The sequence below is a fragment of the Corapipo altera genome, unplaced genomic scaffold (genome assembly GCF_003945725.1).
Source record: "Corapipo altera isolate COAL_440 unplaced genomic scaffold, ASM394572v1 24b, whole genome shotgun sequence".
Taxonomy (NCBI): domain Eukaryota; kingdom Metazoa; phylum Chordata; class Aves; order Passeriformes; family Pipridae; genus Corapipo; species Corapipo altera.
The window spans coordinates 2146643-2160463 of NW_020884888.1; the positions used below are offsets into that span (position 1 = coordinate 2146643).

The 13821-nt window shown below is 36.9% G+C and overlaps 1 protein-coding gene across 1 annotated transcript in view; it reads right to left on the reverse strand.

Annotated features, from left to right (window-relative positions):
- The window catches only part of ERP44 (endoplasmic reticulum protein 44), a 52014-nt gene that overhangs the window by 16677 nt on the left and 21516 nt on the right, over positions 1 to 13821 (reverse strand). Inside the window, exons 3-6 of the mRNA XM_027643842.1 lie at positions 13445 to 13484; positions 11105 to 11220; positions 944 to 1128; positions 368 to 483 (exon numbers count right to left, since the gene is read on the reverse strand). Coding sequence (XP_027499643.1) covers positions 368 to 483; positions 944 to 1128; positions 11105 to 11220; positions 13445 to 13484 — 457 coding nt within the window. The remainder of the gene's footprint in view (positions 1 to 367; positions 484 to 943; positions 1129 to 11104; positions 11221 to 13444; positions 13485 to 13821) is intronic.

The following is a 13821-nucleotide window of genomic DNA, read 5'->3' on the forward strand; positions in this document are numbered from 1 at the left end:
TTTTTTCAAAACATTTTCAAGCTCTTCCGTACTTGTTGTTCTCTCTCTCTAAAAAAGCAGATTTTTTGGACACAACTGTCTTTTACCCCCTGAAACCTCCCCAGTTACACTTAAACCATACTGACAAAGAGTGGAAAAAAAAAAGAAAAAGGAAGGGAAAAAATAAGAGTTGAATTTCACAGCAAACATTAAGGTTAGGAAGAGTTTTCTCCTTCTATCCTCTCAGTGTATTTATCTATTAAGGTCTACTCTCGTCAGTTATGAAACGCTGAAAGTATTAAAGAAGTCCATTCAATTAAATTTATATACAACTCATAAACAGAATTTCAATAAGGAAGTCATGCAATCAACAAGTTTTCACACTTACCCAAAGGCAGATAGGAACACACAATCATCATGCAAAATATTTGCTACTCTTTCAAAGGTTCTGTAATTGTCTGAGTCCTTTTGCTCAAAGTATCCAACAATATTCCTTCTGCTGCGCTGTAAAGACAAAGGTTGAATTATAATTTGCACCAAACTATCAAAAACTATCATTACTCCCTATGGATATTAAATACAGAGATGCCATTCATTTGACAGTCATTAAATGCAGAAATTATGTCTTTTCTGGCTTTTCATTATTCAGAAGCATCCTTGTAAGTATTTTTTCAGTGAGAAATATTTTTTAAGTATCTTGTCAAATGCAACATATTATTCTTTTCAAATTACTAAAAGCAAAATAAGTAATTTGGCTGTGGAGTGAAGGTGCCTGAAAGTTAAAAATTATTTCAATATAGTAATACTGCAAATAATTCAGTTTTCCACTCAGTTAAAAAAAAAATAACGTACTGAACATTTCTGAATGAAAAAAAAAAAGTAAATATCTTCTTTAAATACATGATGTTCCACCAATTCAACATTACAAAAAAATAAATAGAAGGAGTAAAATTGAAACACTTACATCAAGAGAACTAATTTCTTCCAAATCCTGGACCTCCCGAATGGGGTTACTCTTCTGCTGCCTGATGTAATCTGCTATTGCTGTCACAGATCTCTGGCCCCTGTATTCCCTCTTCATCATCATGCCATTCCGGAAGAGTTTCAGAGTTGGGTATTTGCTTATCCTGTACCTCTGAGCTATATCAGCTAAAAAGAAATTAAGAAAATAAAACCAAAGCCCTACAAATACAGAAATACACTGAGCATGCTGTCTTATGCACGCATATGTCTGCATCTCTGAACCAGTAGTTCCACATCTTTAAACAAGAACAGAACACCATTGAAAAGAAAGCCCAAATCAAGAAACAAGCACTACCACTGGGTAGAGAACAGATGGTAGCCACAGTATTTCTCACATGTACTGATCTTCACAAAGAAAAAAATTACCAAAATTGGGATAAGTAAAGAATAGACTTGGGCATACTCATTCAGTGCACTTCCTACGAACAACTAGGAAAACCAATTTAAGAGCATACCAAGAACATCATAATCTTAAAAAGCTTGCCACATATCTCAGTTATTTAACTCACTTGAGAAACTTTTAATAAAATAAATCATCCCCTATTTTTCTTCAAACTCATTATGATTTTCATCTCAATTGCAGTGCTGGAAAAAAAATTGTAGGCTTCAAGAAATACTTTGCACAGGGTTCACATTCTCTAAAATTTTAGATATGACAAAGGCCAGAAGACTGCTGTTACAGTTCTGAGCTGTTCAAGTTTTGAACAAACAGAAAATTTCAGGTTTCTAAATTAAGGCAAACACCTCTCTGGTCAACCAGTGTCAGCATTCCCTTCAAGACAGATCTTCATTCAACTCTATACACAGAGCCCAACTTTCTTCTGGACTTGAAGCTTCACACAACAAAGTAATGTGTATTTGCATTCCTCTAGCATAAAAGCACCAGTTCTTTTCCCCTATGTAGAACATGTCAGTTATTTAAATTATTTATTCACAAGACTTACAAATGTAAAAGAATAAAAAACAGAAAGAGGTTTTACAGGAAAATTAGAAGAGCGGCAAAGAAGAACAGTGAGCAGAAGCAACAAAGCCCAGTTTCCCACACACGTGTGTCCTGTGCCCCTCATCTTCAACTGCCACAACAACATGGTTCTTGACCACACCCCACCAGAGCACAAAGGCCACATTTGTCCGTCTTCCACTTTGATAAATCACTGGGACACAGCAAACTGCAATAGGTGCTGCAGCTAGCTCCCAGCTGGGCATTGACAGGGAAGCCTACACATAACCAGCAAGTGGTTCATGGCACATCGAGCAGGATCCAGCAGCCTTGAGTTTTTACAGCAACCTTTGCTACAGTGCAGAAGTTGGTTTTGTGCATCTCCAGTATCCAACAACTGCTTTAATCGAACTTTGTAAGTACTCAGTAACTTAGAATGCTCTTCCCTCTTTCAGACGTGGCTGAAGTTCAGCAAAAAGCTTGAAGTTTTTACAACGAAGAACTGAAGAAACAAGGTAACCAGATACACATTGGGTTCTCAGGAAAACAAGACTGAAAACAAACAGTAAAGACAAAGCCTGTAAAGCCAGGTAGATTTCCTAAAGGACTTTCCCATTGCTTTTGCTTTGTTGTCCCTTGTAAATAAACCTAGAAATAAATAAAATCTCACAGTCCCTGTGAAAACCACGTCCTCTATTACAGACTGGGATGCATTTTACCTAAACCTCTGTTCCTAAACCCAACTAAATCCCCAAATATGAGCAGTCTGTCCACTTTTCTGAGCTGCTTAATCCTTAGAGGTGACTCATTCCAGTCAGCCACAGTGACCACACTCCCCTTCTCCCTTTCTCTCTCAAGAAAGGAGAGAGATGGTGAACTTCAACAGGCCAGTTTATTCTGCAGAGACAAAGAAATTTCATGCAGTCAACAGAGAGGAAGGCAATGAAAACGTGGGCTGAATGCACGTTCTCTTACTCTTCACAGACTCCTTTAGAAGTCACAGGATACACTTCAGGTGACTTGGATTAGCCCACAGCAGGAAAGCAACCAAATGAGGGACCATCAGCATATGTGGCACAGTACTAAATTATGTGAAAACTAATCCTTTCTGACCCTCCTTCTCAGTTACATATTTATCACAAGCAGATTTGCTTTCTATCTTAATCTTACTCTTTTTTTAAAGAGAACAGAGACAGAAGTCTGAATTCCCTCCTAACCTGGAGAACTCTCAGTGAAACCATCAGCAGCTGCAATTGCTGCTAGAAAACTACTTATCCTACTTGCAGCTTTAGTTACTGAAAACAATCTTTGTACCAGTTGCACAACTTAGACAAATCTGAGAACTGAAAACAAATTGTGCACAGCTAAGGAGTAAGTGTTCTTTAACATCCCACAAAACAGTAAACTTAAAAGCTTCACCACCTAAAAAGCTAAAGAAAGTTTTGCATCACTATAAAATAACACAGAATTCAGCCTATCAATTTTGACTAAGAGAAAGGCCTTGACCTCTTTCCTAAATATCCCAGAAGTGCATTTCTGAATGCACTAATTACAGTTAAAATTAAGGGTAAAATATTTTATGTCCTCAATTTAGAGTACTTTTATTTCAAATTAATACAAATGTCTCGTGGGAAGATGCCAATATATTCAGCATTAATGAGTATTAGATCAATAATCTTTTCTTCCTTTAGATTCCACTACTTTTTATGTAAAGTATCTCAGAGCCGCCTGCAAGAAGCTGACAAATATAGCTGGGGAGGAATCACTCCATATTTGCTTGGTGGAAGACAAACATCATCTGCAAAGCAGGCATTTGCTGCCCTTTTCTGCTGATAGAAGGACCTTTGGTCTGACAGTACATCAGTCGATCAAAACTTGATCAGGGTCTGATAAGGGACAAGGGTTTCGCAGGAACACATTGAGATTACAGACCAGTACCGTTACACTTCTGCACAGCAAGAGAGCACCAAAAATGACGCTTTTCTGTTTCACAACATGGACTTTTGCTTCAGGTTATTTCCACAGTTATAGGAGGATTGCAAGGGTTGCAGAATGGGCATTCAGGGGATCATGAACGTTCTCCAAGATGCAGATTGCAGCCCCTAGGGATGTGGATCTTCATCAAGGGATGAAGTTGCGTAAAAAACGTAATGGTAATAAAATGCCCACTGTCAAAACTGAATTCAAACATTATTTCATAAGTCAGAACTTGCGTGATCTTTACAAATTACATTGAGATTCCATGAATGCTGGTATTTGAACTAACACAGAGAAATGACACTCCTACACAAGTAAGTATTTGAAAACCATCTTTTTACAAAATATAAAATGCAAGTACACGAAAAATTGTTTGAATTAATTCAAAAGTCAAATAGAGTAAACCTTAAATGCTTCATTAAGCTCTGGCATTTGATACAGGTAGAGTTAGCATAAGCAGAGCAACTACAAAATTATATTCCTTTTAAAATTGGAAATACATAATGCAAATACATGGAATATTGTTTGAACTCATTCACAGATTGCATTAGTTATAGTAAATCCTAAATTAAATTTAAAAATATTTCCAGACATTCCCACTGCCCATTTTTTCATGAGAAGAGAGATTTGAAACAGATAAGGGCAAACTCCCTAAAAACAAAAAAACCCCTCTCCCAGCTACGACTTTATGACTTTTTTTTTCCTTCAGGTGCTAAGGTACCTAAAAGGAGTAAATCTTGTGTTTGTACTTTGCTGAATTAATCATTGAATCACAAGTCTAGTGCCTGTGCTACCAGAATGGTTTCCCATTAGTTATGATAGGAAGCTACTGACATGCTTGATCATTTTTTCTTCTACAAATCAGAAATTTCAAGCACAGCAATGACTGTTGTATTCAGATGATTCTCTCCTCCCCATTTTGCATGTGTAACTGCTGACACGCAATAATTTCTACACCACCCAGGCTTTTTTTCCACTATTTATTCTAGCACACTCCAACAGCAATGTCTTACAGTTGCTCATCTCTCTTCACAGATGCACTGTTTTGATACTTCTCCTGAGCAAAGCTGATTCTTACAACAGGTAAGAGACAGCAGCTTTTATTGTTCTTTTGAAAGAAACTTTTACACGAAACCTGACATTTTCACTCATGTTTTCTAAGACAATCTTGCACATATCTGAGCAAGACCCTCTAAGAAAACATACTTTCTGAACTATCATTTGTGATCCATATCTTTAACATGTCTCTTGTACTGTTCAGCCATTTCTCCATTGTCTGAGCATTGTGTGTTCCTCTACTCAAAGGAATGCCAAACCCCATTTTTTGGGGACTGTCAGGCTTTGCACATGGTGTGTACACACATCACCCAAGCTACAGCTTTAAGCAAGCACACAGCCAGTGACTTGTTTCCCAGAATGCTTCAGACTCCATTGTTCTAAGTTAACACCACAACACGCTGTCCAAAGTTCAGCTAGTATATCAGACTACATCTATATCTCAATTCCATTGCCACCCAACAGTGAAGAATATGTTGAAGAACTACACCAAGACACACTATATTGAAGAAGGCTCTCATCCACAATGCACCTAAGAAGTCCATTGAAGGACTGGAAATATTTACAAAGTGTCAGGGTATCACCCCACCATTAACTCAGTACACTGTTTTAACCTTTCGGGGTCATAATTCATACCACTACCAAACAGATATTTAGATTTTAAGTCTACAGGGTTGGCTCCCAAAAAACACATCCACTAAGATTTGAACAATACCAATAATTATCCTAAATGCCCACCTCATAATGTAAGGCACCACCTGAAGAATTCACATGTTAAACAGAGGACTACAACAGCCTGAAAAGTTATCTGGAAGAAAATCAAAGTTTCAAAACTCAAACCCTGTAAAAATAACTTTTGAAAATATTTGGTGTCTCTTTTTCTAAGGGGGAGGTGGAGGTGTGGGGAGGTGTCTTCATGTTGTTTGAGGAAGAGCCAGCACAAACCCAAGCTACTGCATTTCCTGACTTTGGTTATACGTGCTGGTTATAGGAGTTGCATAGCTGCATATACGGAGAGCTTGAATTTACTGGATCTAACACTATTCTTTTTGTGTGTGTCAAATCATCTTAAGTGTTCCTCACCCTTCTGCAATACCTTCCATCTCAAAACTAACAAATTCCTTCAGCTGTATATTTGAAGCTGGGACTATCAAATGAGTATTCTAGTTGCTCACTTGAGATCAATCAACATCTTTTGAAGTCCCTCAAGGTACCTGCCAGGACACACTACAGATGAGAAATGAAATCTTTGATAGGTACTTTTTTACTTATTATTCCACAACCATTTTTCTCTCAAGTTCACTTAAAAGGCCTTATACACTACATTCACCTTATTTTTAAGCATTCCATAATATAACATTAATTATCTCCAGTTAAACTACTCCTCTCATGACACTTGCACGGAAGTCATAAGACCTGAGAATAAGCACAAGAAGCAGAATTAGAAAAGAACTTGGGAAACCATCTAAACTAGGCATCCTACTCCAATGACTGTGATACTGGTGACCTGTATCACTTGTTACGATGGACCAAAACAGGTACAAGAAAAACAATCAATGCTGTATATCAAACTCAGGTAACAGCAGATCTAGACCACCTTCTGCTGCAAAGGAGCATTCACAACAGCCATGCCTGCTCTTAGCAGGGCCTCATCAGTAGGCATCCCATAACCTTTTCTGACAGGCTAAAAAAATGGCCCTCCTGAGGAGTGCCATCAACAACCACTCCAAATCACTTCCACTTTTTATTTTATCCAAAGATAACTCTTTCAGAATGACTTTTTTTTCCCAAGCAAAGTGACAGGAACACAATGAAATCCTCGGCTTGTTTAGAGTTTCATTTATAGTTCATTTATGAACTTCCAAATTTGTTATCCTACTGAGTTATTTTGCTTACCAAAGGCACAGTACCAATACAATCTAATCTGTGAAGACTAACATTAGCACACACTGCAGGGACAGCTAGACCCAGAGAGATCAGCAGCTCACAGCAGTGGATGAAAATACCACTCATGGACACATTCTGAATGGAAGAACAATAGTTCCCTAAACAGTCTGTCTAGCAAAGCACCTCTTTACATCCGGTCGGTGAGAACTTGTTTTCTGTTTGGAGGCACAAAGATTTATTCAAACTAGCTATTATTTTTTATTTAACTCAGAAACCAAAGGAAATAATGCTACTACAGAATTAAACAGCATATATATATATATATATATACACACTTTAATTTACAAGAATTCTGTACCACAGCTCCTAATGTGAATTCAGAGGAACTGTTCAAAATATCAACTCTCCTCTAGAAACATGAGCTCTATATTGCAACATTCACTCACCAAGAACAGAAATGAGTGAGTTTCCAACATCACTGCTTAACACAAAGGATAAAAAATCCCACAAGCGAGGAAAAAAATACAAAACCCACCAAACAATCAAAAAAACCCAAAACCACCAAATAAAATCCTCCTAATAACATATATGCAGAAAGATCTTCTGTAATTTTATATGGAAGATGACTTTTATTAGTTATTATAGTTAGAAGAAAGGTGCATAACTTTTAAGGTAAGTGAATTACTAAATTGAACATACCTAAACCAACAAAGACTTTAAGAGCACACAATGTCATGGAACACAGACAGTTTTAAGTTATAAAAGGATAAGGTCTTGGAAACTGAAAGCGTACCTGCTTCAATTACCTGTTTCATTGGATTAGCTTTAGTGTATGTTCCACACCAAAGTAAAAACAGCCTGATGTCTTAACTTACACACTTCAGTTATAGTTATCTTCCACCATATTATAAACTGGTATAAAACATAACACATACAGAGGCCTAATATAGTGTTAATATTTATAATTTGTATTCAATCTCATGGGGCCTAGCACCTTCCAGAAAAACATCTTTATATGGCTATAAGAGCAGATAGAATGATGGTTTTGTCATTAAGCATCAAACATTTGGTAGTGCATCAATAATTCCCTTTAATTTGCTTTACCCTCAGAAGCTGGGGTGAGCTGTTGGGCCCCGCAGTGTGCTTCAATAATAGTACATTAAATGGAAAGTATCTATGCCTGGCTGACCATTCTGAAAGCTGTTTTTGAGTGGCCTGAAATCAGCTATTTCGATTCCCTACAGTGTCTTGGCCTCAAAGAGAAACAGATCATTTGTAATGCAAATAATCCAACACCTTTAGAACATCACTCTAATAGTGAACTACTAGTGGTATGAAATCTGCAGGCATAACAAAACCCCAAAATATTGACATAAACCTTCTAGTATTGCTAAAATATATAAACACATACAAAAATATAAAGCTTAGGGAAAAAGCCCCAAACCACTAACAATCTTGACTCCAATATTCAGTAAAATACTACAGCATGCCCAAGCTGGATAATACAGTAACATTCACTCTCTTACTAGAAAGCTGCATACACTAAAATCAAAGTTAAAATACTTAAAACTTTAGGACATGCCCAATAACTGCGTGTCATGAAATGTACCGTTGTTTACAACCCAGCAAATAAATACTAGAAACTAGGAATGACGTATACAGTATTGCTATTTTAATTCAAAAAGGGAATGTAAATTGCCTGTCATTAAAGAATTTTATTTTTACTTTTCACATTTTACAGCTTCTGCAGCAGAAGTCATGCTCATCTACTTCTTACAGTAAAAACAGAAAGGGTAAATACAGAGAATTTATGGTATTCCAGCAATAGAAAGAAAGACCAAAACTCCTGGCTGCCTCCTACTACTTAGCCCACTACACCTATTCCTAGGGAAAGGAAGACAATTTCTGCTGTAGCGACTCCTCCTCTATCTAGGCCTTAGCTCTCCATAACGAGCTCCGATGAGCTTAATTCATTGAGTATATGAGAAGATTACGCAACAAGCTCCTTAATTGTTTCAAACACCTGGAGGGGAAAAAAAAAAGTTTTCTTATCTACATAACTGCTAAGACAAGACTTGATGATCCTTGTAGGTCCCTTCCAACTCAGCATATTCTGCAATTCTGTGATCTCATGGCTAAACACTGAGCATCCAGCAGCCCAAAGACTCCCTGCGTTACTCAAGCAACTAAAGCAACAGCAAACAAAAATAAGGACGTCAGCAGTTATTACAAACCTTAACAAAAACACAGGTTGCTAAAATGCTTGCTATAACTGCATTATTTTTTACCACTGTAAAGATCAGGGGCAGATTATTTGTGCAGATCCTGCAGCAGATATCAGAGCAAAGACAGACAAAAAGCTCTGTAAGAAAACTCCACCAAAGACCACATATCAGGCTTTGCCTTCAACATATTCCTCCAGAGGATTTCATTGCCTTACTTGAAAACTGACTTTTAAGGATGGCAAATTTGAATACTTAATGCTATGCTTTTGGTTAAGATCTCCCAAGCATACACCACATAGATGGTGGGTGACTGGAAGCAGCAGAGAACACCAAGTGTGAAAAATAAAGAAGCTAAAAGTGTAGTTAAGTATTTGAGATCTGGGAGATTTCAATTTTGAGATTAGGTCAAAAAAATGGAAAAAACCCTCAAACAAACAACCCCACTCCCCTACAAAAACTACAAAACAAATAAAAAAGCCCCCACCAACCCCCAAAAACTCCATGATTCTAGAAAAGGCTGTTCAGAAAGGAGATAGAAAAACACTCATTTAACAGAGACAACACTATAATGACAAAGAAAAAAATACTATTAGACTTGTAAGTCAAGGAGACTAAAGCATATCTTGTGAAGCACATCAAGTACAGCTACGTCACTCCATTCTGCTGCTGCTCTGGAAATGCTCCAGACAGTTCCAGAAGTGCACTGTTCCACACTGCATTCAAGGCACTAGATCTGCTCAGAGGAGGAGATTCTGCAACCCTCTGTTTAATAAGCTGCTCTTCAAGAACACCTGAGTTAAAAATTTTGTATCAGTTCCTCAACACATCCCAACCATTACAACGTAGGAAGGCAGCTGAAAGCTTCAAGGCTCCCCACATACCTTGGTGAATACTGTTGTGCCTCTTTTCCAGCTGAGGCTATAATGAGGGTCCTACATCCAAGTGAGCCACAGATTTATAAACCCCAGAGGCATTTAAGTTTCTGGTGGTTATGAATTGGTCTTACTGATCTTTGGGAAGTGATCTTTTTTGGCCACTCCTGACAGCTTGAAGAATCAATTTATTTTACATGTTAGATACTGAGTTGATACTGTTTGTTCCCTTAGAAGTTTGTTTTGATTTTTTTTATACTTGAAATCTCTTTCAAGATCACAAAGCAGGTGCTCTTAATTGTTGGGCAACTATGTGAGTGTATACAAAATAGAGCACAAAACAGTGCCATTGGAAGATGCTCAAGTGGACTTACTGACTTTTAAATCTGCAAGTAAGAACCAAGACACAAGTCAGGAATTCTCATCGTAGAGAAAAATCCTTTCCAACATCAAAAAGTTCAATTGTCTAAATGGGAAAGACAAATGTAAATCAAAGCAGCTATTTTGCATAGCCATGCAACTGACATTTTTATCCTGTCCCATAAGGTTCTCTCTTCAGAGTTTTTGTAACAGAGCACTAAAACACAGCTATTAGGCCAACAGTAAGTCTCAGGATGATGTGTTTCTGGCCATGGGAAAAGCCCAAATAGGCAACCATTTGCTGGCATGTGTACAAACAGCAAAGCAAAGCCCTGATCCCTGCCTGGCTCTGCAAAAGGCAACTCACAGCTCACCAAGACTCCTAGGCAGAAGGAAGACCCAAGCAGAGCATATTCTTGGTGCTGACAATGGAAGGTTTCCCCTTCCTCTTCTTGATTGTGAAGACCCGCATCATTTGTTGCACTAGTGTTTCTCTGACACCACAATGAGCCAATTCAATTTATAATCCCAGCCATTTTTTTCTTTTTTAAATGAGACAGGTGGAACTGATTAAAAAAAGCATGTTTATGGATGAGAAAGCAACACTGGAAATTGCCCTGACAAATATGGAAGAAGAGGTTCACTGATGTAACAAAAACAGCTCTGGGCCAAATGATGGGGCAGGTACAGCTACACTTTAGATTGCTATACAGTATATTCTTCAATACAATTAGTAACTTAGTAGCAGGTTAGCATAGGAAAAACCTAAATCATGATTTACTTACAATGCTGATCACAGTCTACTCTAGCAAACACCACTTGATTCTTATCTGGATACTCTTCCTTAATTACGTTAGAAGCTTCCTCAAAAATAGGATGCAGCATTTGGCTGAAGCGGCACCTGTAAATAGAACAGGAAATCATAACTCTGAAATACTAATTTGAAATATTTTGATGACTAATGGAATATTTCAATCTTTGAAGGAAAAAGAAAAAAAAGAAAGAAGAGTTACTGAAAAAAAATCACATCTACTTCTAACAATCCCAGTAAATGTTTGGATAAAAATAGATTCAAAAGTAACTTGAATAATTTGGGTGCCGAAAAAAGTAATTCTAAATGAATACAGAGTTCAAGATATGCTTCCCTGCTTTATCTGCTTAGGAAACGCCATTAATCAATTATAAGCCTTTATGAAATATATTCTATTCAGAAAGTATATTGTTCATTTTTGTTCCTGCCGGAATTAGCCTTGGGAAAGTAATTATAAAAATGTAGTAAAGGAAGATACTTAAGACTGTTGAGTTTCAAATATTCACCATCACCTTCAGGAAGGTCAACAATAGAAGTTCTAAGTGTTGAGTATAATATTATCACTCAAGTTCAGCAGAATTTGAGCACACTGCTTTTTCAGCACTGAGAACAAAGAGAACCCTATGGGTCCCTTCTTTTAGTCATGTCAGATTTTGAAGCAAATTTTCTTTTTGCCCAGTCTGTAGGATTGTAAACATGCTTCAGTGGCTTTAGGGAGTTTAGGGGTTAACACTAATGAACAAGTCGATTTTTAATACATCAGTGAAATTATTTTATATTCTGTCCTTCTAAACTCATGAAAGAATTTCAAATTGAAGATGCATAATGGCACTGTAGAAGTTGTCAGAATGAGACCTCATGGAGCAGACTTGCAATAAACCAGCCTGCACTGAAGCCCACCTCAAACTTAACAGCATCAGCTTGGGGATGCCACTGTGCCTGACACAGAAAACTTCCAAGTGAAGAGGCAAGTTTTGCTCTCAAAATACAAACAGAGCTTAAGTCCATTCTCCAGAAAAACCTGACTCTGGGTACCACAACTATATGCTACATGTTTACGTAGCATGTATATGTTACATATGGCTTCCCTGTCCCTCATTCTTCTCCACCCTTACAGCAGAGTACATGACTGAAACTCATCAGTTCTCATTCAAAAGTCAGGTACATCACAGTCTGCTATGGTGAGAGGTTATTCCTGAATGCCTACATGTAATGATCGTAATTAAGGCTGTAATGTTCTAAAATTACAGCCTACTATACCATGAACCAACTTGCAAGCATATACAAATCTTTAAATTCACAGTGCATCTATTCTACAGAGGATCTGATAACAGTGGGGATTTGGAGAAGGAGCTGTGCTAATAAGGTCCTAAAACAGGATACTTGTTACCTGGCTATATCAAATTTTAAAATATTTGTATCTTCCTTTTACGACAGAAGTATCAGAACATGGGTATTTAGCTACCTTTCTACAGTTTGTCATTTGCAAAATCCAAAAATCATTTTTGAATGGCAACGCAGACCTCAAATTTCAGTGTATTAAATTTACTCTCCATAGGTTTGCCTTCCTTGCTTATCTTTAAGAAAAGAGAGCACTTTTGAAGTAGTCCATGATTCACCAAGTATCTGCAGATCACAAATTGAAAATTAAAAGTTTTGTTTATTTACACATTTTAAAAGATAGCCTCTATGGAATAATTCTATACAAAACTGGTAAGAGATCAGGTCCAGTTTCTTACTTAACTAGTTACTTCGCTGCACTATCATTAAAAAAGAGACATTTCACAGGGGTATATTGCTTAAATTAATTCTAACAATGATTCAGGATGCAAGTTGGGGTTTTTTTTAAATATAATTTCAAGTAAGCAGTTCTTTCTAAGTATGTCATTCATAAGGTCTAACCAGTTCAACCCCAAATTCCTTCGTTTTACAGTTGCTCAAATTTCATCTCTCAATTACAATTTCTCTAGTTCTCCACTTGCAAGCTCTTTTGCAAGCTCTTACAAATTAGAAAATTACAAACTAGAAAAACAATTGATTTTTTTGTGTCAAGTCTTTTTTTCCTAGCACAAACGTATGGGACCAACACAGAAGAAAGTGGAGAGTCTAAATTATTCCAACTTTTTCTTCTGATAGGAGTCCTAAATGAAACATAGGATGGAAGAACTGTAGAAGGGGAAGTAATCAGGACATAAACCCAGGAAAGAACTGGTTTGAAAGCAACATACTACTATATTTTAAATTAGAAAATTATGGCCAAACACGACAGTTTTCAGTAGACAGAGTTTTAAACATAGAAAAAACCATAACTTACCAATCAGCATAAAAATTAACTAAAGCAACATCTGCATTGTCTAAGAGAAAAGAAAAAGAAAAAAACTGATGTCACATTGAGAGGCAACTTCTTAGTTCTTTTATCTAAGATTATAAAAATATGCACAAGAAACTATAAAAGCAAGTATTTCTACATTATTCAGCATATAGCTTAGTCTGATTGCTAGAAGACTGCTAGGATAAATCTTTTCTGAAATATAATCTATAACAAATGGAAGAGTGATGAAAGAGGCCTTCAGTCAAGTGTTCTATTGACTTTATTGATATATTAAAAATGTAAACTCAAGGTATTAAGACACAAAAGAAGTAATTAAGTGACACATGAAACAAAAAGCAATTCTGGATTTAAAATTAAGG